At 42.5% G+C, this 25,277-nt stretch overlaps 1 protein-coding gene across 1 annotated transcript in view; it reads left to right on the forward strand.

The window, feature by feature from the left end:
- Positions 1–25,277, forward strand: part of LOC120961063 (uncharacterized) — an 82,162-nt gene that overhangs the window by 27,989 nt on the left and 28,896 nt on the right. The window contains 7 exon segments of the mRNA XM_040384668.2: positions 2,836–2,944; positions 3,059–3,164; positions 3,617–3,979; positions 11,070–11,270; positions 11,445–11,573; positions 12,087–12,233; positions 24,266–24,405. Coding sequence (XP_040240602.2) covers positions 2,836–2,944; positions 3,059–3,164; positions 3,617–3,979; positions 11,070–11,270; positions 11,445–11,573; positions 12,087–12,233; positions 24,266–24,405 — 1,195 coding nt within the window.

The raw sequence follows: 25,277 nt of genomic DNA on the forward strand, positions 1-25,277 counted from the left end.
GAAAACGATTAGTTACAAAAAAAATATTTTAGAGAATCGTCCAGAACACGACACAAACACGGTATATAAAATAAACATTCAGTTTCTGGAACAAATTTTTATTTTCGCTCACTTTTTAAATTGTGTTTATATATTCTAGTCCACCCTTTATTTGAAGCTCAACCACTTGATATTCTTTTTGGGATAATCGGTCCAAAAAACCATTGCAACGACCACCCATCCTTTACTATTAATGTTTGCCATTTCGTAAAATTGTACGTGCACAATATTTTTGGAAGAAAAATAATAGCGGCATTTTTACATACCAACCTACGCCCTCGCCTCTTGCCGAAAACGCGTGAGCCGGTGGAAATGAAGATTGATAGCTGCGTGCCGATGCAGTCATTTCTCTTGATGAAAAAAAATTCTTAGAATCTAAGTTTGGGCTAGTGAATACACGTGTTGTTAATGCTAACTTCTTTCGCCTCCCTTAAGCTGACGTAGCTACGATGGAGGTTTGGGGTTTTCTCAACTCTTAAGCTTAAGAGCACTTCCCGAACGTTCACCAATTAAGTGCGAGTGAACTAAGGAATGCTGGAAAAGACAGCTTGATCTGATGAAGTGGTACCAGAGGCTTTGTGTAGTCACATCTTGCTATTGGTTGCTGTTCTATTTATCATGCTATAACTACAAAAATTAGCTTGAGTAAGCTTGAGTTGGAGCAAACATGGAAGAAGCTGTTGTTTTGTATTTCACATACGCAATAACAAGATAACGGATCAATCAAATACACGCGTAAACAAAAGGTAAAAGGTCACAAGGTAAGCGGAAAATCCGGCCGATACGCTTTACGATTGGATGGGTTCGAAATAAAATTAATATGTTGTTGTTTTGTTAATCCAGACTTGCGACTTGGTCTGCGATGGTCAATATTTTTAGAAATTAGATGCACGAGCGTTTATTCTTAGACACCAGTTTCTGTGCCCGGTGTTCGGAGTTCTTTTTTTTTAGCCTTACCGGTAACCGTACCGTTCGATGCATGAATTGCTGCCGATGTTGTGATATTTGGTGCTGGGCGATTTTATATTTTTATACCACTACCACTGTACCGAAACGGAACAGAATAGGAAATGTTGATGCCATTTTCTCTATTTTTTTTTTTGTTTGGTTATCGTACAACAAACTTTATTCTACACATTAAAGAACACATTAAAAAACTAAGGTGTGACGTGTAAATTTTCAAACCCAATTTACATTGCTATTACGTATGTGTTTTAATCTTCTGTTGAATGTAAGCAATGAAGGACCAAGCGAAATGGTTGCAATGAGTAAAAAGGTTTATTGAAACTCGCTGATTTCTGTTTCATGTTTCTGTGGTTTTCTGTAATCCAAAATGCCAAAACCAATTGTGAAAAACCACAACATAGTCTATTTTTTTAGTCGGTCTGTTAATATTTTATCATGAAAAAATAACCAAAGCAATGCAAACCAATGCTACTGAGGTGAGCTAACGGAGCTACTTCTTCAGTGTCGTTTAAAAAAGAGAAGTTCATTTCCGTTGGATTCTACACTTTTATACTTTTCTTTTCCGAAATTGTTACTTAGAAGCCAACACTGGCTATAATATTTTCCAATCATAATCGAACCGACGATGCTACACTAAAACAATATACCTAAAAGAGATTTTTGAAATGATTCATTTAGTATACATTTAATTATTATATGTATCTCATTTTCCTTCTTGACCCTGAAATAAATTTGTGAAATCGTACAATTTAACAAATTTCATCTCATATCATAATGGAGCATAGAATGCTGCTGAAGAACAAGTCAATATGTAACACAAATAACCCTACACAAAGCGCCTTCGGTAGCATGTTAAAGACGGGCCTCAAATTTCTCAAATTATTATTCAAATAATGTTACGTTGCTATCAATGATCAGTGTTATCTTATCCAATTGATAATCTTCTTCTATCATACTGTAATTCCTTCTGTCATCCCACTACACCGTGACACATAAATCATGAGCCTGTATTTGCATTGCCATTATATTTCCAATATTTACTCACTTTAATGGTTAAGCAAAGCAATAAAATAGACAAGCAGCTTACGAGCTGCTCAGATCACCATCTTCACGTGCTCTGATGGGAAGAGGGTATGCGAGTTACCTACTACGCTGCACGTTCCAAGAGGCCCATCATCCGGCAAAACTTACGCCGGTTGTGTGCGCCCTGTGAGCTAGTGCGCACAGTGCGCGTGTGAGTACCTCATTACTCGCTAATGATTCGTAAACAAAAATATCGGCATACCTCTATTTTCACCAATCGTATCGATGCAAGCGTTGGAAATAACACTGCACGAAAAGTTCCGTGAACATGAGTCGTGGCGTACAGAAATATATGCTTGGTACAAAACATCAAACAATTCTTAAATGCCACGAAATTAAATAAAATCAAATGAAACGGATAATATTATTTGTAGTCTCTTTAAAAAACATTCTCAAGTGCAAGATTCAAATGATACGGTTAGACAATTTCAAACAACACAAAAACTCAACAATCCACTGTTTAGCCTTCCTTGACAGACCGTCCTGAAACTCTTTTTCCAATAGACTGCGTCAGAAAAATAACTCAATCAAATTAGGGGCAAAACCAGTTGCCAGCTGGATTTAAGCGGTCCGCTTCACGAATGCACGAATTTTAATTGAGTATTTTGGGTAGCATAACATCACGCCCGTACACAGAGCCGTGTACACTGCCCTCCTCCCTCCACAAACTCAGATGAAGCACATCAAGCACGCGCTTCGACGGTTGATTAACTTTCCAATCATTCGTATCTGTGTTCACATTTGCAGTTTCGGATTTCAGCGAGACCTTGGCGCAACTTTACGAGCAGCATGCCGAGGCACTGCAAGTGTTGGTTTCGAACTACCGCAAACGGAACAGCGAACTGCGAAAGGAACGGTACGTACTCGCGGGCAGGAAGGGAATTGGGAGAAGAGGGAATTTAATGGTACTGAGGAGGCACGTTTCTAAATATAAACCAACCAACCGTTTGGCTTACTTCCGCCCGCGCAGACCGGCCTGTCAGTCGAACCTGTTTGCGGCCTGGGAAACGCTGCTGCAGGAAATCGAAGCGGACTCGCAGGCAACAATCGACGTGGCCAGCACGCTCTCCAGACAGGTGAGTACCGGACGTGTCGGAGGGGGAAGTTGCCCAGTTTGGCAATCTGTTTGCCCTGCTGGGGCCGTTCCGTCAATAAATCATACGCTCAGCAACGACAGCAACAACTGCAGAGGGTTACACTACTGGTGCGTAGATATTGTTTTCATCCGTCCGTGCGTATTAGTTACCGAAGTTAATGAAAATGTCTTGCAAGTAATCAATCAAACAGTTTCGCTCTGGCTGGAAGGCAAATTAATTTATCACCGTTTCCCAGCACAGTTCATCCGACCGATGGCTTTTCGACCGTACGAGGAGGTAGAGCAAAGCGAAAAACTGCGCATCTGACAAGAACCGTAGCGTGACACGACTTTTTCCATGTTCTCTAGTTTTTTTTTTTTTTTTCATAACACTTTATCTGTTTTCCTATTTGCTCCGTATGTCTAATGCCCGTTTTTCTTTCCCCGCGCCAGGTCGCTCGTCCACTGCTGGAACGCTCGTTCTATCGCAAGGTCCAGAGCAGGAAAGTATTTACACACCGGGAATCGTTCGATACAATCATTTCCAAGACTGAAGAGAAACTATCCAAGTGCCGAATCGAATACAAACAATGCTACATCGCTCACCGTCAAAGCCCAACGCAGCACACGCTGACGCAGTACATCGACTCGCACAATGCGTACGTGCAGCAGCTGCATGCGACCAATGCGATGCTCGAGGCGTACCACTGCGAAACGTTGCCCCAGCTGATGCAGGAGCTCGAGGAGATCTACAACGACCTGTGCAATATCGTGTCGGAAGCTGTGCTGCAGGGTGCCGAAGCCATCGCCGCCAAGGTAAGACACTGCGTTCCATTGGAATGGCACTTCCGACACTTTGCCTCTTTGCCGGACTTGCTGTCACCAAACGGAGAGACAGAGAGAGAGAGAGAGAGAGAGAGAGAGAGAGAGAGAAAGAGAGAGAGAGAGAACGAGTTTCTTAATAGATGGAAATTACCTTCAAGCATAACTACCGGTGTGCTGGATCTGATAATAGCCGGACCACCTGCGGGCCGACAAGACAAATTGCCATTACTCATTCCCGCTCACATAACGATGGGATGGGTAACATTTTTAACAGGACTCTGTTCCCCGCCTTTCCGCTTGATGCAGCCAACCCGCTGAGCGGCGCACGTCATTACGAGTGAGGTTCGTTTGCAAGCTCGACTGCGGCCCGCCCAGCGCAGCGCAGCGAGCGAGCGGACGCCCTCTTGAGCGCACAATGGTTGTGCCCGGTGCCACAGAAAGGAATCTTCCGGGTGGTGCTCATCGCCACACCGTCTTCAGCGCACAAGTGTTGACTACGAAGGGCAGAAGCGCTTGACGACGAACGTGACAGTGGCTGCAGAAATAATCATCCCGATTGGGACATCTCCGGCTCCGGACACGTCCTGTCTAGTGGTGGAGCAGCTCAGCCCGTTTGTTAAAGCAGTCTCTTATTCACAGTTACTGCCTCTTTGCCCGAGAAGGGGAGGCGAGTCGTCTCATGCAAAAGAGATTAGAATTTTCCAAATTGGTGAATCCCCAGCGTCCCCAGGTCGCACGTCAGAAGTCCTTGTGATTGTGTCATGCGGCCGTCCTGCTGCCTCCCTCTTTCGCACGGTCGTCTCGGCAACTACATCAATTAAGTGGTGGGCTCTTGTAACGAGGCCCCGGTCCCTTTTTAAATTGAATGATCCTCTTGCAGATCCGGCAGGCTTAGGGAAAAGGTTCCCCATCGCGTTTGTCCTCCGGCTTACGGTAGTACCGAAATAAAATTGACATCACAAAATCTATATTGCCGCTTCCGTCCCTTACCTCTTTTGTTCTCGCCCAATCCATGCGTTTCCTGGCCGCTTCTGCTACTACTTTGCCTTTTTATCCCTCGCCTTGATAAGACGTTCTCGCACAAGCATTGTGCCATCGTTTGCATACGCACCATTTAGAGTGGCATCATTGATGTGTACGTGTGTGTGTTTGCGTATTTCCTGAACATCCATTTGCCCAGAAGACCCACACGTTTTGATTGAATACGCTCCTCGCACTTACCGGCCCGGCAAGGAAGCAACACGTGGCCGGAAGCAACTCTAAGATAACCGAAAGCTAAATAGACGACGTGACATTGTCGTCTGCCGGCGCCAGACCGTCGACAATGTGGGATAAGCCGTAGCAGCGGTAGTAGGAAAGAAATCCAACCTTGTTACATTATTTTTCGCTTTGCTCAATCACGTTTATTTTCGGTTCAGCGTTAATCGATTCCTATTGATCTAAAAATTGCTTAAACCAATCAACGAGCGCAACGACGTACGCCAAGAAGCTCATGCAGGTATTACCAAAAATTTGGGATCTAAATGGGATGTGTGTTGATTTTGAATATTTTATCGCCCATTGTTGAGCGGGACCCGGTGTCAATGGCTTGAGCGGGAGCGAAACATTTCTCTCGCCACCCGCTTACACGTTGATACGCGCGGCTGCTGCCACCGAGCACCGGGTGAGATAAGTTCATTAATAAAACATAAGGAACTCGCAGACTGCAGGCGGGGAAAAGGTTCACGCTTGGTTAATGTTGACACCGCGCAAATACCCCGCACGAGCACATTACACGTAGACACTTTGAAATATAGCGAATATTGCCAACAGTTGGTTGTTTATGTGAGCGAACCGCACGTCTGCGCTTAATTGCGATTGGCATTAGATTTATCATTGGGTAGGTGTTTTGACTAAAAAACAATCTCATACAATGAATTTTTCATTTTACTTTCAATCAATATTTTGATAGCATCAGTGTTTGGTTTAAATTTCAAAAGACGCAGTGTGGTGCAGTTTTACGAAAAAGAATAGTATTTGAATGGAATGGATAATGCATGAAAAATGTTATTCGAACTAACTCGAAATGAAAGGAAACTAACATACTACACAGTTGTCAGCAAAAAAAAGTGCCCACTACTCACAATTTTACACTATTTCCATATTTTTCGTGAAAAATGAAATTATCATGCTTTAGTTTCTGAAACATTATTCGTTATATGCTTATGAATGTGCAGTTCTAAACCATGGCAAAAATGAGAAGTTTGCTTCAAGCACAAATATTTTTTTCCATGATTGATCAAAATCACTCTTAAAAAATAAAGTGCCTACATTAATCGTACTGAAGAATATATTTTTTTTAAACAAATATAACACCAATCTAATAATTTATATGCATTTCTCTGGCAATCTAGACTTATTTGAGGATCTTTGTCGTGATTTTGTTTTTAATTTTTTAAGTTTTATCTAGTTTTTCATCTAGTTTTTGCATCTGGTTCTTCTCAAGCATTATCGAGAGCTTAAATTAAAATTTATTTGTTTGTTTGTATATTACTACAGGTGCTTTATTGTATATGAATTGAATATATATTTTTTAATTGATTTTGTGTGTTGGGATGTTGGCCTATAGGAACATGTTTTAGTTTTCAATTCCTATTATTCACAAGCATATTATAAAATATTTAAAAAAAATTAAGCAGTGCAATAACTTCATTTTACACGAGAAAATGAAAAAAAGGAAAATTGTAAGTAGCGGGCACTTTATTTTGCCGAACACTGTAGATACGTGAGGGAGTTTAACGAAGAAGTAGAATTGAAATTTAGCCATTCATTTTTTTAATCTCGACAGATCCTTTTTTTTACTATGTGAAAGGGACTAGAAATTCTACGGCAACTTCCTGTCTATAATATGAATATCATAGCAATTAATTCACAGAATATCTTAAAAAAAGAGTCCCCTTCTAACATCTAGCAAGGGGATAGAGTGTCACGGCCAGGTCGGCTAATTTCGAAATTATTGGGAAAAATCTGATAGGATCTCTGAAACGTTTCACCTTTAAAAAACCCGATCATACTCCTGTTAAAGACACAGCAAACAAACGCTTTGAATCGCTAAATTAAATAAGATTATAAAAAAAAACAATACACCACAAGGGACTTTCATTATTGTAGTAATTTTTTATATGGATTTTACAGTTAACAGCTGAAATCTCAACACTGGTTAAGAACCACATGTAAAACTAGCCTCGGATATTCAGCCTAGCTTTTTTCAATCTGAAAAAATTAAGCTCAAGTATATTTGAAGTTTTCTACTGAACATTCTTCCATTGAATTATTGATGGACAGGTTGCTAGGTCGTACGACTGTGTGCTTCATCTAATTCCTAAGCAAACTAACAGCTTTCACTAACTTAGCTAACGTTTACCTATTTTATGAGACAGTGAGCTACTAACTATCAAATTGTTTTACCTCGCACTGATAAAGAAAAGTTATAATAAAATCGCATTCTACTGCAACCAGACGTAGATCTCAGATAAAAGCAATTAAAAGTTATGCGGTGTAAAATATTTACATAAATTCTTAGGTCCCCAATCTTAAAATTGAATAACGCACTTCAAACTCATTGTTCATTCACAGCTATGGTGCCACCAATCTCTAGCACGAGCAGAGGCGATTGGCACCCCCACAACTGTTATAAGCAGATTAACCACGTCGAGCCCTTTTAAGGGCAATTTTCTCAATGAAAACTCATTAATAAGGCATAACGGAATCCAACGATAAAAGACTTACAAAACCCCAGGCGTTCGTGAAACGGTTTTACAACACGAGCCTGCAATTCATCTCATTCAAACGCTCCGGCGCTGTTTTGCATAGATATTGTACGGAGCGCTATGCTCTACCTATCGCCATCTTTCTTTGATGTTGATGGTGTGCAAACGTACTCGGGCTAATCAAATATGCAAGAACCTGCGTTGCTTTATGGTGGTCGCGGTGCTTTATTCAGCTTGTTCCTCACGGATTGATCCAGCTAGGATGCGATGGATGTAGCTGTATCTCGTTGGTATCTGCTCTTCCGTTCATAGCTTTACACACCGGTAAGCGCTATCGTTCGCAGCATCGACGCGATACTAATTTAGTCAATGATCCATTAGTTGCGTCTCTCAACTAATAATGTTACATTGGACAGCGAGGGATACTGTAGACGGCGCTACCTTTTTTCTAGATCGAGCAGTAAACAACTCAACAAAAGTCTTTCATAGTTTCGTCTGCATCGTTTCAAGTTGGTGTTTCAATCAAAATTGCTCCATCTATACTACGGCATAAAAAAATGATACATAAAAAACACATTTCAGCAGCTGGTTGGGCATGTAGCGTGAAAATAAAATATTAATTTTCACCCTTTCTGCACCGTTTACGGATACGCTGAAGCCCCACTAACTCTACGGCCAAAGCGGGCCGAAGTTGTAAAAGGATACTTTACAAATCTGGTGAATGTGTTTTTGTACCGCCGTACGCCGGTACGCGTACTTCATGGAAGCCGGGCGATTGTGGCATTCATTCCAGACTTGGTTTTTGTTTTTTTCACTCTCTTTCTCCCTCTGTGCGTTCGCCGAGAGATCGTAACGATCGTTAAAAGCGCACTGGGTAATTAATGAGTGACGGAACAAAAACATGGAATCGCTAATGAGAATTCTATTTGTATTATTCACCTGCTACCGCCCCGGCCAAATTACCAGCACAGAACGGGTGAAATTTAACTGTATCACCGATCTCATCCTCCAAGCCATTTCCGACTTTAATGAACCACCCAGCAGTTGTTGAAAAATGTATCTGAAGGGAAGCTAAATTTCCGCGCAGTTTATTATGAAGCAAAATGGAGGAACGGGGAATGAAATGATTCCATCAATTTTGCCGCTTTGCGCTGCGATTGTTTCACGCTGCCACGTGCCCGAACGTGGTAGCAAAGTGCAATGAAAAATCCAATTAAATTTCAGTATCAATATTTGTCACTTGTAAAGAAAGTTGTGCTTCAGATCACCAGCGCCGACAGTGAGCGATAGTTTTGGCGAGCGGGCAAATACTTTCCTGTTTCGATTGATGTGCGACCGGCTCGTGGATCGTTCGTAGAACCACCAGAAACACACACACACACTGTCACCAACACGTGAGCGGATTGCGAAGCAACGGTCGTCCCCTCGATGCCAAACGTCGTTGCCCATGGGCATGGAACAAATTTTGCCGTTCCATTAACATTACATAGTGTGAAAATCGTTTGTCGATCCTCCCGAACGATAGCGCACTCGGAAGTCGTTAAATTCCCTGATAAAACTCTTGCCAATTACCGTCAGCCTACGACGCAGCATTCGCGACGATGGCTTCTAAGTCCCTGTACGGCGTGTACGATTTCTTCACGTTATGCTCGTAACGAGATGAAGTTTGCAAGGGAGAAAAAAAACATAATTCTGTTTCAAATACTTTAAAACATTCCTTTACGCACGTCCTTTTTTTTTTTCTTCAAATAATGGCGGTACAGTGAAACTTGGATGAAATGGAAAGGGACCAGAAATAACGATCGATCAATTTTAGTGATTTCTTTCTGAGGAAGCTTCATACAGAAACGAAAAATTTTCGCAATACTTTTTTTGATATTTTTAAATAAATAAATAATTCAAATATGATCTTAAACGAAAGGTGGGTTTGTTTTAAAATATATAAATAAGTAGCATCTTATTTATTTCAAAAAATGTGTTAAGATTAAAGATACTCTAAATTTAGGCACCGAAAAATATCTCATAATCATCGAATCTGATTATCTTACCAAAAAGTGATAAACAAATGTTGCAGGATACAGTCGTTGCCACCAAATGTTGGCTCTAAGGCATCAATTTATGACAGTGCGCATCAATGTTTCATTCTAACACACCTATTTTTGTCTGTAAGTCATCAACTTTTGATTCTTATAGGAATCATCGTAATTTTACAAGGCATTTGAGCAGATCTATGACAATTGTAATTTTACTTCACATAAAAAATATAGAAACCGTGTAATTTGATTGTTTTTAACGAAAAAATAGTGAAATTTTCGAAATTCTAAAGCCATTGTTTACACATGAAAATGCATACCAACTTTTTCACTCCATTAAAACTTCCCACATAGACATACAAATTGTGCTATTTTAAATTCTGTCAATGACATTATTAAGTATTGAACTAGAATTCAGAAATTTTGGGACCCAATGTTTCAGAAATTACGTTGAATTTTGGAAATAAAGCGATTGGCTCAGAGACAAAAATTGATGCCTTAGAGACAAAAATAGGTGTGTTAGAGTCAACATTTTGCGGAAACAACAGCAAAACAATATTGAGGATTGAATAATTTAATTTGTTCTGATCCGGGGTTTTCCAACATGAGTCTTCGGGACTGTATTATCTTATCGAGCTTTCTCTTTTTTTCATTTTCAGGAGTGTCAGTTTTGAAATTTTTCATTTTTGATTCAATTTTTCATCAAATCGATAGAATTGTTTTGGCGGTCTCATTATTTTTTGTCATAATTATCTTATCAAATAAAACCTGATTTATGTATTCACTGTATCTCCTGGCTTGTTTTTTATCTGTTTCCATTGCAAAAGGAACAAATTTTAAGCACAAAAACAATGTGTTATGAGTAAATTCATAATAAATCTAATATCAACTTTGGTAACATCTTAACTTCCGCCACACAAAGCCTCGGAGCAGCGGAAGCACCACATTCCTTCATTTCAAGTTTCTGAGGTAATTCTACCTTCGTTCCCAGAAGTGGCGCAGCTTGTAAGGAAAGGCGACATGTTTAATTTTCAAACAAAAGTGAAGAATTTCACTGCCATTGACACCATCGCCCAGCCTTACCGTCGCTCTGCTTGACAACTGACGGTGTCAGTTTGCTTACGGCATCGTCTCCATTTTCTGTACCGTCAACCTCTCTCTCTCTCTCTCTCTCTCTCTCTCTCTCTCTCTCTCTCTCTCTCTTTCTCTTTCTTCTGGTTTTCTTGGTCCATGTCCTGCCAGCTTTCTCTGCAAACAAACCCGCGCTCACCACACTTCTCCCTTTTGCTACTATTCCAGGCAGCCGAACAGGCGAAGCGCTACGATGGGCTGGCAGTGCAGTGCAAGAACGTTTCGCCGGCACTCGATCTTGGATACTTCGTCCGCACGCTTCCGGTGCCGCAGAACAACCAGCGAATTCCACGAAAGGCATTTGCACCACCGCAGTCAGCAAATGCGCCCACCGACGCTGGAGCTGACGATTATCCGGACTATGGCGGGGTAAGCGGGCGGGTTGCAGTCGGCATGGGTCACAACCAGATGCAACCATACTTAATTGGAATCCGAAACCGAAACTCCCACAATTATGACTGACCGGAGCTGTGGGGGAACAACTTTTTATTCGCCCCGCTGACACGCTCTACGCCTTTTGCTCTCCCTCTCCCTTCTCTGCAGGATCCCATGCTGCCGGTGTTCAAGGATGAGCTCGTCGTCGACCGCGGTGCAACGATCCAGGTGCGGCCCTCGCTGGAAGCGCTGAGACGAGAGTCGCAGGAATTAGAAATTCAAATCAAACAACTACAGGTTGGTCCGGCTGAGATCTGTTCTGTTTCTGTTCCGTTCTGTTGTTGTTGTTTTCTGCATGTTTGCTCGGGCCACGTCCTCCGAAGTGTTCTCCAGTTTTCCGATCCACCGTGTTGTGTTTCGTTTTGATTATACTTTGCACTACATGGGGCTGCCCGCGTGCGAGAGGCGCGCTACTCGTGCCTTTGTCTGTGGAGTGTGTGTTTTTTTACTCTGATTGTATTATTGTCGTGTTTTTCTTTCGCTTAATTAATAATAGCTCTTGTTCAGTCCAGTTCATAACATTTTTTTTGTTAGTCTGTGTTCGACGCTCTAATTTTCTGCATATCACACTGCGTGGTAGCAGACCACTGTTTGCCTTCAGGCCCGGCCTGGCCGATATTACAAAACGCTTTTCGCAATAGCTGTGTGGTTTGAAATTTGAACCGTAGCCGTAGGCGCGCGCGTCAATTAAATTTATTGTGGTTTCTTTTTTCTCTTCTGTTACCCGTTTGTTTGCATCCGTTTCTGTAGGATTCTGTAGACGCTTTAGTTCGTACACAGATCAGAGGCATCGAGGGCCAGCTGTACAGTAAGGCGAACGAGATCCAGGAGGATATCTCGATGAAAAAATTCGACGTACGGGCCAAACAGATCCATCTTGCAGCGGTCCGCGCCCAGGTAAGGATTGTGTATTGTCTTTTCTTTTTTTTGTAACAAATTTTACTCGCTCCCGTGTTTCACATTACAGTTGTAAAGAGTTCAGTAGCCATTTCTTGGACGATTTAAATAAGTATCTGCTTAAAACATATGTTTTGCCTAGAGTAGGTGGTAGGTTGAGATAGCTCGCAAGCTGCAAACGTAGCTCCAGCTTCATTAATTTCCATTCGCTTTGTATCTGTTTACAACATATAAATAGTGCGCCAAAGTAAAAGTTCTAATTCGATTTGTCTATCAGTTCCAAGCAAGCTTTCAGAAACATTTCACGATGAAATGTTTCACCGAAGAAGCTTTGAGCTGTGGCTTGTCTTTGGGTGCTTTCTTTGGGACACAATGCCAAGCTCTATTTTCGAGCTATTTACTACGGGGAATTGGAGAACCAAAAATAAACACATACACAGACCTGGGCATTGCTTTAAATTTGAACTTTTGTAATGGTTGTTTGTGCGCAATTTTATTACTTCTTTACATGTTAAATTTAATTCAGTAGTACACGATAGGGATACTTCCTTGGAGGGATACATAAAATGACTCTCAAAAATGATTATTTATGCATTTACATAACAAAACAGGTCTCTAATAAATTGATAACAGCTTTTATCGCATCGCATTTCCACTCGTATGTACCAAACGAGTAAAGCACCAGGCGTCTCCATTTGCTACGCCTGTCTATTTCAAACGATAACGAAGGCATCGATCATTACGTGGCAGCTGCCGTGTGGGTGTTACTAGCTAAACAAATAGAAAAAAAAAACGAATTTCATATTTCATCCAGACCTGAAAATGCCACTCTGTATGAATGGTTTAATGTCTTGTCTACTCCGGTAAAGGGAAAAGAAAGACTTTGCAAACACTCCCGTGAAGGATGTGTTGTACGGTGCTTGTAGTGCTACCATTAGTAAATTGCCCGAAATTGATTTCTACCTCAAAAAGCCCAACATTTGCTCCACCACATCAAGCTTCATCGATAAAAGCCGAAACCGCGGCGCAACCCCTATTGATGCTGCCCATTGCTCTGCCGGCTCCGGGTAGCCTCCGTTGATTGGATGGGGTTATCTTTCGTGTTTCTAGCCTGCTGCTTACTTATCAATATTGCACAACCAGGGACGGGAATGTTTCATTCAGAAAACGTGTCCGTACCCGAAACAAACTACACCCACACAGACACACACACACACATACACACGAAGAGGCTGGCGAAAGTGGTAGCCATGCATTCGGTCCCGATACGACACAGTGCTGGAATGCTATTCACTCTCGCAGCTGAAACGGTGAAACGCCGCGAAAACGCGTCCAGCCAGTGCGCATGCGGCCATCAAAAGTGCTCGGTTTTCGACAGGCCTGCACTACCACAGGCACACCGACAGTCGCCACAGGGAAGTGCACGTCGAAAATCCGACCGCTTCTGCTCCTGTTCGGTTCAGTTTCGAGCCGACCGAGCCGAGCGAAAGCTCCGTACTGCTTCTGTCCGCTGCTGTGTGTTGTGGTGGTGGTGGTGGTGGTGGCCTGTCACCTGTTCCGACTTGGCTCCCAGTGGCTCGCATTTGTAACCAGGTCGCGGGCGAAACACCACACTGTCCGGACGCGCGGCTACACTTCACTCGCCCCTAGCGTGTGTACCGTGTGCCCTACAGCTCTCAGCCAGTGAGGGCACAGCCTGCAGCCCACGCGCGACGGGCCCCGGGCCCAGGAAACATGCAGTGCAAGTCGGACGTTTGCCAGTCGGTGAAGTGCCTCCGCCGTATTACGCCAACATATCGCTGTGCCGTGGACCATCGTTGCCTGCAGTAGCTAGCGAGCCCACACCGTGTCTGCCCAGGAAGAGCAACAACAACCAATAACCAAAAAAAAACGGAAACAGTTCTTCCATCTGCCGGAGAGTTACATCGCGCTCGGTCAGTGCTAGTGCGGTGGTCCCCGAATGGACAGTTGTTACTGGGTGCGCTTTTGTGTGTGTTGCGGCTAAAGTGTTGCCTTTGCACAGTGCACCAACCACTCCTCTCCATCGAGAGTATCGTTCAGCAACACTGCGGCCAGGTGTACCCATTGACACCCCTTCTGCCCTGTGAAGCATCTCAACGTTTCTGTACACCAACAAAAAAAAAAGAAGAACGAGAACACGAGCGAAGAACGTACACGAGAAGACTGGGCGCTCGCGTGGGAAGCATGGCTGGCGCCTTTCCCCAACAAAGACATCGTGCAGCGGCGAAAAACAGCTCGATCGGGCTGATGATTTTTCACGCCTGATAACAACACAAACGAACCGACCGAAGGAGAAAGCAGCAGCACAACCAACACCGCCGACCAGCGCAAGGTTAGGGTCGGCCAGGTTTAGGACGAACGGCTTCCCGTTCGTTCCGTTGCGTCCCGTGGAATGTGTCAACGCCACGTCTGCTGTCAGGTTGGGTTGGTGCTTGCTGATTAGAGGCCGCCGAAGGACGTCCCCATCCGAAACGGGCTGACTAACAGGCCGTTTTTGACAGGCAGTGAGTGAGTGAGCGAGCACAGTTGCAACGGGATCCCCCGGGTAAACCGAAGCTTCTTCCAAACTTTCTACAACAACAATATTTTCCTTCAAAAACAAAGGCAGCAAATGTGAGCTGCAATTGCAGTTAATGTGCTTTTTGGGTGAAAAGAAAACACACACCACATACAGAGAAATTGTTTTCCCATTTGCCAGATTACGTACAATCATTGTGATATTGTGTAAAGCACGCGCGTGTGACACGGCCTTCTCGCGCGTAAGAGAACGCATCTGCGATACAGTGTGCGTCGTGCGTGTGTTTTTGGAGTGTGCGTGAATATGAACGTGTATTATACATAAGCCCATCGAGCGCGGAAATAACAAGTTTTACTTCCATTTCAACACCCGGTGCGCCGTCGGGTTTGGATGTGTAATGCGAGAGTGCTTTGTTTTTTGTTTTTTGGCAGCGACCACGTTGGCAACGGCGACGAATAACAAACAAAACCCCCCTACAACTGACCTTTCGCTGGCCGCCGAAGTCTTGTTAAAACGATAATTATACAAACACAAGGCGACATGCCCGATACATACGTAGATACGCACAGTTGAAAGTAAAATATTTAGCACAAAACATACAAAAAAAAAACAACAAAACAACACCTTAAACGCAGCGCCCTGTTACGATATGGTTAGGAGTTTGATAGTTATATTTATTGCAAATATTCTCGACCGTTTTACGACACCATCGTGTTTGCCGATTGTTAATCGAAGGGAGAACCGCGTGCTGGTGCCGGAGAGCATCATCCCGGCAGAACGGTGCCATAGCAAAGCGAAACTCCAGCAAATATTGTGATAGCAAAAATCGTCAAAATCGTGCACAAACGTAAACACTCATTGTTGCTAGCGGTTTAAGCGTCACCAAAGAGCTATTGTGTAGGCTAAAATACAAAAACAACAAAAAATCCATATTGGACTGTCCCTTTTGCTGGTTTGCATTCTTAGCCCGATGCCTTTTTTATCGGGGGAGGGGAAAACAACGACCGAGTGACAGTGATAAAGCAGCGCGTACGATCGTAAAGTGTGTGTTTTCACCAGCGACTGATTAACAGTGTGTGTTTGTGTGAGTGTGTCTGTGAGATTGTTGAAGCATCCAGCATCGGATATAGTGCAGCGGACGCGATACAGCTTCGTCAAACCAGCCCTGTGCCAACCTGTCCTACCGCAGCAGCAGCAACAGCACCGCCCTTGCCACGGAGGTGTGAGAAAAGAAGCCATAAATAAGTACCCAAAACCGAGGAAGGTACAGTTTGGCCAGGTACCCCAGGCAAGCCGCGAGGGGACCGTGTAGTAGTAGCGAAACGAAACCAAGTGCGTGAGTGTAATGAAAAAGCATCAATTATCCCCTCAGCCATCCCGTATCGACGTGCGCCTCGGTCCCTCGGGAGGGAAGGTGTTTGCCTGAGCCCACGCAACCAAACACACGCGCGCGTACACGGTCAACAAAGTCTTCGTTTACTCGATTTTATTTTACTTTGGTTTTATTTTGTTCGCGCTCTTTCTCTCTCTCTCTCTCTTTCTCTAACACACACTTATTAGTCTGCCCAATCTTGCCAGCCTAGAGGGCGAGGAATATTTGAGGCTGCAAGCCGTACCAAACTTATGACAGAAAGCTCACACACACAAAAAAACCGCTCAAAAAAGGCAGCAACAGCAGCAGCTGACGGCAGTGACAGGAGAGTGACAGTGTAGTTTACCTCGCGTCGCGATCGCACCACCCCGTCGATCCGTCGGAGGCGAACATGAAGCGGAGCATTCTGCGCGCAAAAGAAGGCTCACTTCCAGCTGCTTTGCAGCCCACTGCACCCTTGACTGGTGGCACAATTTCTACCATCCCGCTAGGCTAAGATCTGCACGCGCACGAAACCTTTCGTGACGTCGCACACAAGCGGACGTTTGCTCCACAATCAGAAAGTTAAACAAAATCAAAACCCCATCCTGTGCAGCGTGCGGAGAGAGACAAACGACGCGGAGCCCGGCTTCATGCAAACAAAACTACGCATGATTCTGTAGCTGACCCGGACCTCGAACCCAGACCCGTTTTCCAAGAGGGGGTCCACTGGTAGCACGGGTTGCCGGGGGTGTTTATCGTTTGCTTTGTGTCGCTTCCAAATGGGCTTGATAGCGATCCGTTATCGTGTTGTAAGTTTCTCCCCTCGCACACACTTACACACGTTACACAAACGTTTGTTTTTTCCACTTCTTTGTACGTCCTTATCCTCGAATGTTCGATTCGATCGATTCGATTTTCTGGCCATGTCTCGCGCTCTCTCTCTCTCTCTCTCTCTCTTTCTGTTTCTACTTGCACGCATCCTCCATCCTGCCGTGCAATTGTGTTGCTCTATTGTTCTTGGCATGGTGCTGTTCTACCATCGCTAGATTGAATTTCGTTCACTTCACGCTACAGCAGCCGCCACCCATCGGGCGGCCGGCCCTGTCGCGATTGATTCCATTGTTTTTTATCTTCATCTAGTTCTTGTTCGCTAGTCTTCAATTATGTGTCTTTGTTCTGCCTTCTTTTCTCTCTCTCTTTCTCTCTCCCTTTTTCTATTGTTCTTTTTTTTCTTTTTCTCTCACATGTGTCTCTCTGCCTGTTGTCGCTGCTAGGCTGTTTGTTGTTGTATGTTTTTCCTCTTTTATTATGTTCGTTACACCATCCCAGCCACCATCACCCTCACAGGCTTGCTGCTGCCGCCCGCTGTATACTATCTGCACTAAATCACTCTTTATCTATTTCTCTCTCGTCCCTGCTACATGTCTTGTGTTCTGGTGATGCATCCGTGGTTACGGTCGAATGCGGGTCGAAATCGTGGGGGGGGGGGCGATGTGCACAAAATCGATGATCAAACTTACATACACACCATTAGCCTGCGCACAGGGTACGGTGCTTACCTATACATCTATTGCTGGGCTGAGCGCCCACGGGTGTCCGTTGCCTTTCCGCGTCTCCGCGCCTGAAACGCCCTGGAAGCGACGAACGGCCAGCAAATGGACCCAGCGAATGGGCTGCGCTGGAGCCGCTGTTGACGTCGGCCACCCAGTATCCAGCACGCGGCACTACGGTCGCCCTCCGTCCCTTTGCCGGTTGCGCTGCGAACGCTGCTAACGCTTGCCCGGGCATAACCCGGTCACAGCCCGCTGCAGGGTCCTTTGTCTTTTGCAGCGCTCTCTGCACACTATGCGATTGTTTCACGCTCCTGGCATCTTACGATTGCAGGATGCACTTCAGCACTTGCGGATTGGTAAATTAGTTTTCATTAGGTGTTCGGTTCTGTTTTCTGATCCATTTTTTTCTCTTTGCTTTTCGGCTCTGCTTTTTTGTTTCGTTTCGTTTGTTATGACATTCGCTCGCTCGTTCGATCGTTCATTCCTACGATGAAGCATTTACTTTTGCTATCACGCTTACGACGGTTGCAAATAGAATAAAAAAAATGAATGGTCAAATTTATTGGATTCAGTCGATTTTTCATGTAAGAAAGGATTTGATCCGCGCAAGCTTACATCGTTCCAGCTTTGAGAACGGATATCAAATTATTTATATTTTGTATTGTGCAGTGAAACATGGATGTACAGTAAAGATGGTAGGGATCGTTAAAATGATGATAATCAAACAAAATGAAAATGGTAGGATCGCGTTCGTTGCGTTACTTTTTTACAAAAGTATATAAAAGTATAAGCATGTTTATAATAGTGATGTAATTTGCTAATAGTGCAGATATTTTCCCATGAATTTAGCAGCAAGAAGGAAAATGTCTATTTAATACAGTATAGTTGAAATACGATGTACTTCCCCAAAATAACCGGCTCCGTTTGGGGGTATTTCTATCTTTCGATCTTAGTACGCTTATGCGGGCTTATCTTTCTTCAATCACTCTTAAGTATGTATGTATGATTGTGTTTACAATTACATTTTCTCAAAACAGGTACTTTAACTTAGTTAAAACCACAATATTTCACGTTTTTATCCTAAATTCACAAATATAGGAGGTATAGGCCATCAAAGTACAAAATTTGTGCTTTTGGTCAAAATTAGAGCTATTTTTTCCAAATAAAAATTAGAGCTATTTTAATAAATAATGGTCAGATTTTGAAAATCAATGTGCCCTTGTGGGTGTGGTGGGTTTTCTACATTCTTTTATTTTATGTCTAAATAATTGTCAAAAATTTGTTTTCAAAATTCATAAATGATCAAAAACCAAACAGAATTTCTAAAAAGTTTTATATTTTCATCTTTGAGAGTGATTTTTTCCTGATTGGACTCGTTTTCAGTCGTGACTTATAGACGTACATAATATGAAAGATCAACATTTTTCCTACCTTTAGTCGTTGCGCTGCGACTAGCTGCGACCATCCGACCCCAATAATTATTTATCTTTTTCTTAAAAGAGCGAAAGCGATTTTGAATGAAGAAAAATTGCTAAAGTAGTATGAGGAATTGATTTTCATCTCGGCGTTTGTTTGGTCGTTGCCCACTGTGCACTGATGTGATAGATCAAACCCGACGGCGACTGGATTTGCTTCTAAATACTAAATACTAAATAGGATGCTGCAATGACTAAAAATATGACATTCTTATTCGGTGCTAATTAATTAGTGTCAACAAATTTGCCATTTTTTCAATTGTTTCTGATAAAATTTAAAAAATATACAATCGTTGCTAATAAAAACTTTAAAATGTAGATTTGATTTGTTTACACATTTATTCTACATCGTTGATCCAAGTTTCACTGTACTGTCAAAAATCATAAAAGATAATTTAAAAAATGACCTTACTAAGTCGCGTTTGCTGAACGGTAATAATAACCTACAGCATGCATTACGCATTACAGTAGATATTTTGAGTTGTTTGCGTTATTTTTTTCCCATTTCAATTGCATGGTTAAATCTTTTTGGGCAGCGCATGGATATTCCAAACAAAACACCATATTCATCTGAGCTGCCAATTATTCGACTGGTACGTTACCTATTTTACCGTATCCGACGAACCCAAACTTAATTGTAATAGTAACCTTTTACGAAGGAATCTATTCGCAGTAGAACAAAATGTTATCCTCATTCGAACACTACCAATGACCACTGGGGATAATTCCACAGAAATTTTACCATTCAATTTAGGTCAATTGCGATTCAAGTGCCAGTCTGAAATAAAGTTACAAGGCTGGGTACCCGTTGCGTTCGGCGTAACTGGGGAGTTAATAACTTCACTATAATTGGGTTATATTTCGCGCTCAAGCGAAATACTGGCAGCTTGAATTCGCTGAAAGCCCAATTATAAGTCAGGTACTTGCAAGACGTCTCTTGTAGCACTAAGAAGCTTGCCAGCAACATGATGAAGCTCTCTGAAAAGATGGTAGAAAATGTGATTACGACAGTAAGTGATATGGATTTTTAGCAGCGCTTATATAAACTGGGATGTTTAATTGTTGGCTTATGTTTGCTAATGATTTTCATTTTTATTAATGTTATGCTTTGGCAAAATTGAATTTACGATAGTATAAAGTTGTAAGATGTGGTGAATTAGTTTTATTTTTATTTGTTCAAGAATGAAATTTTGAATCATTCCTATAGCATTAAATAAGTCCTCAAACTGCTGTTCTTAACTTTCATACATAAATGCTTAGATAAACAGGTTGTCCTCGAGATATGCTATTAATGCGAACAGGGAAGAATCCGCGTATCTAGAATATCAGTGTAAGTTAAATCACGCAGTTTCCAGCAAAAAATGTTGCTAATTTTGTATATAATAGGTGATTTTAGCCACTAATCAATTACTCCATTTGATTCTGAATTAATATTACAATTTTAAACCTTTTTGTATATTTTTTAGAGTTCGATCTTAAGAGAAATTATTAGTACCGCGTATCACGGAGACTATCTGTATAGCTATTGAAACATACGTAGTCAGATGATTGTTTATAAAATTTACAAAAAAACGCACATTTCTTAGAAACGAACAAAATATCTTAATGACATTTATTGAAGAGGCAAATGCTGTAGGATTTTCTTTTCAATTGATTGCACTCGATCATTTGTAAGATTTCTTTTTAATTTCTTATAAGTGTCATGAAATGATGTCGCATTCACTACCTGCAAGCGTAGTGTTTTGCACAACATAAACAGAATTTGTAATAAGTGCAACTTTACTAAAACTATAATTTAGCCAGAAAGCTAAAATTTCATTTATGTTCCGCCATATCGGATTTCACCATTAGGGCTAAAAAAAGCATTTTAAAATCGTTTTTTTTACTTGGGTTAAATGTGTTAAAGTACATTTTTGTAGATTCAAAAACATCCAATCAAATAGTTTTTGACATTCCTCGACAAAACTTTTGTGTGTATGGGTATTCATTTATTTAAATTCATTTACAAAACGCTTTTGCTTCAGCCAAAACATTGAAACATTTATTAGCTAACCTAATGAAGCTTGCGTTTGTTTACATATGTTTTAGGCTGCAATAATCTAGGCTGAAAATCTGAAGCTAATTTTTTGTGTGTTTTGTATGGAATATTGACATGATGTCAACATGACATGACATGTCAAACTTAATATAAAAAAGGGCTAGAATCGTAAAACCCCCAATGTTTAACATTAATTATGGCTGGTTTATTTTAGGACTTTGCTATAGGGAAAGGTAATATCTTTTCCTAATCAGCAAACATACCACAATTAAGTATCCTATTCAACATACGCACCGAATTTCCTTCTACTAGTGGAATAAAAACAACAAAATCATAAATTATAGGTTCTTCTGAGTAAAACAATTAGAGCCATAACAAAACCTTCAGGAGAATATTCAATATTGTGCCCCAATTCGTTCACAATAAGTATGTACTTTCACCTTTGCTTACGCTATCTGCAATTGCCATTCTCGATATTATGGCAATGATGCATTCCGTATTTTATTTTTTTTTCGGTTGAACTATGGAATGGAATAAAGAACCATTTAAGTTTTGACTAATAATTGCACCGAATATTGAAAATATCGGAATTAATTTCTATTCTGTGTAATTCAACTTAGTAATTGAACTATTACTAAAAACAGATTCTCCAGATGAGATTTTTCTCATTTATTGCATCTTTGAGGAAATAAATTTGATTTTTTTTTCATAAGCGGCATAAGACCTACACAAAAATACATCATTTACAATCAGTAAAACATTCAGTATCATGATCTTGAACATAAACTCTAACCGCAATAATGATCAGTGAACCAGATATTTTCGAACCTTTTTCGTTACGTTACAAACCACAGCTATCGACAAACTGTTTTGCCAGTCAGCGTCATTATACGCATGTGCTTCGTTATTTGTCATGCTATGATTTCGCTTTCAATAGTTTAATGATCTTTCACACCCTCCAGGATGAGTGGTTCTCGAGCGCAGTAACCGAAGACAGGAAGGAATCCAGCACAGAAACACGGATTGTTTCCGCTTCTGGTGACAAGGGAAGGATCAATATAATTAACAGCTCTTCGGGCAAAAGAAACCATTGACTGACAATGACTTTCGAGTTTCCGAGCATCATCCGGCCGTTGAACGCTTTCGTGCTTGAGCCAAGTGTCATTTGTTGGAAGCTTTTTTTTTTCTCTCTTTGTTCTCAATTCACCCAACATACAACCTCCTATCAGCAACAGGCTTCAATCAAAGGCGCTTCTCCGGTTTCGAGAGCTTTTGTGTGTTCTAACACCTGCCCAATGAAAACATTCAAGGCCCACACACACTTACACACACATTCAGCTGGAACGTGTGCGTTGCCATCCGCTTTGGCGCATGGTCCGTGCGTGGGAGGCATCGCAGGCCTTACCAATTCAGTGCCAGCTGGTAAGCATTAGGGACCCATAAGTAGTCCGGTTCGTTAGCGACACAAAGAATCGACAAGTAGAGCGCGCCAGTGTGGTTCGTTCGCATTAGGAACCAACCCCTGCCGGTGGGACGCGCTTAGAGGATGCTGGAGTGGAAAAAAAGTGGAAAAAAATGTTCCCTTTGCGGTCAACCTCAGCAAGGTCGATCTGCATTCAAAGGGTCGTCCACTTTGCTGAATAGATAGAGCCGGTAGGTATATTATCCCTTCCATCGGACCCTTCTCCTACGCGTCCCGCGGACGGGCGCTGTCCGAGATGCTTTCAAGCCACGGTAATATCTTACGGGCAGAAGTTCGCTTTTTGATAGCGCCTGGGAACCGGGCTCGCAGGCGCTGGAGTCGATAAAAGTCGAGAACACACGGTTTGCGGCACCCACCCGCCTCAATCCGCACGCGGTGTGTCAGCCTAGGCCACAACGCTTACTGCGCTGGAGTGAGAAATGTGGAAATTTGTTTGAGTTTCTGCCTTCGTTTACCGCGTCAACCAACCAGGCTCGTGCATCCCCGCACAGACGTTCGTGTGTATGTGTGTACGAGTGCTAGTTTATAAATGTTGACCCCGAGGAAGATGGGCACCCGAAAGCACTCGACATTGCTTCCCAGCGTTTTTTTTTTTCTTTTGCGACGCTCGGTATGATTTATTAGAGCATTCATTTTGAAGAACATCACGCATGAAAGCTTCTCACACAAACCATTCCTGCAGGCGGCACCGTATGGGCGGGAAATGGGCGGGAATTGTTTGCAATGGGACTGCCAGGGCTGCTTATACGATCACGAGATGTGTATCGCGACCTACCACCGGGGACGTCGTGTGCTGCCAGCTTCACAGATCGGATAGAGCTCTTGACCTGAATAAACTAGAACCATAATAGTTGCGCCGGCTGCACTATCTTTCTCTCTCTCTTTCTCTCTATTACACACATGGGCAGCACGTTGCACTGCTTCAGAAGGCGAAGAAAGCCGAGATGCTACAGCTGCTGTTTGCCCACTTCAACCACCTGATTGGATGCAATCCATTTCGTAGCAATAACATACTACTGCTTCAACTACTGCCACTCTACTACGCGTTGCCGCAATCTAGGTGTAGATTTGTACTGTTTTTTTATTTATTCTAGTGAATCGATAGGTATTTAGCTCATAGCAGACGTTGATGGCCTTGGCATTTTTCGGTTGTGTTTTACTTATTTACAATTAGTTATACTTACTGCCTACTTTTACACCTTTACTAATACTATAAGCTATATTACTGCTACCGAATGTTTCGATTCCATTTGAATAGACTCCTTTAGCTTTCTGTTTAGCTATTAGTGGATACATTTCTAACTACCTTGAATCGAGTTACTATAGCAACGCATAGCGATTATGGATGTAGTACTGAACAAAATCTTTACAACACATACACATACCACAAATAAATACACACACACACACACACACACACTCACATACGCTGTGATTGGTATCGGGATAGATTTGAGCAAAAAATTGCATTACACCGACAGCAAATACTTAATATTACACCGAACTAGAATAGTCTATCTGTAATTTCACTGTTTTCTTCTCTTTTATCTTCCTTTCTTCCTCTTTCTACTTTGCGTACTCTCGTTACAGAAAGAATTATTTTTGGGTAGAATAGATCCTGGTTCACCTCGCGGTGAACGTAAAATGTCTTCTTCTAGTTCTTCCTCAATGAAGACTAAGTGGCTAAAAGCGTTCCGTAGCCTGAAACCGGCAGGTTCGGCGAACGATAGGTAAGTGGAACTGTTTTTTTTTAACTTTATCTCTCTCTTTCTTCCCCCTCCCCCACTCGCTCTCTATAACCTCCCTCTGGTTACTGTAGCGTTTGAATGATCCCTGTTCTCCCTATTTTCCTTGTTGTTTTGTTTCTTTAGTTTGCTCCCTTTCCATCCCACTCCATCTACTGTTCTTGGCTCATTTTGCCCCACCGAACCGTTGCAATATCTTAAGTTTCAAGCCTTTCTTCGCATTTATCGCCCGCTTTATGTTCGCTTAACGTTTTGTTTTACTCTTTCTTCGCCCCTGCCTTCCCATGGTCCATTTTTACCCTTATCTTCACCACGCCTTAACTTTTCTCACCGATGACTTTTCCATTTTCTTCTGCGCGAATTACTCACGCCCTGGCCCAAGCGGAAGGGGCTTTCCACAATCCTTTATAATGTACCTTTTCGCCGCACAACACCGCTCACGCTTTTAAAATAGCGGGAACCCTACCCCGCCTTAATCTCTGCTGCGCGCGCTTTCCCATGTTCCCGCTCTCGGCACTCGTGTCTCCATCACCTCCGACACCTCCATTCAATCCATCCAGGCATCCACGGCGGCCCAGGTTCATTACCGGGAACCATCCATTAGGCAAAGAGACCTCACCCATACCTCGCCACACATCTCAACCTCCAAACACCGGCCCATTTCAGGCAGGCGTGAGCAAATGGTTGTAGTGCCACGGTCTTTCAAGAATGCGACTGTCTGCAGGGCATCATCATCCGCTTTCATCACAAATGATAACGTGTTAGTGTAGGAAAAGGCAGGAGAAGAAAAAAAAAACACCCGGGCGTATAACCTTGCTTTTCTATTCGAAACGGCTACACGACATTTTCATGAGTGT

The sequence above is a fragment of the Anopheles coluzzii genome, chromosome 2 (genome assembly GCF_943734685.1).
Source record: "Anopheles coluzzii chromosome 2, AcolN3, whole genome shotgun sequence".
NCBI lineage: Eukaryota > Metazoa > Arthropoda > Insecta > Diptera > Culicidae > Anopheles > Anopheles coluzzii.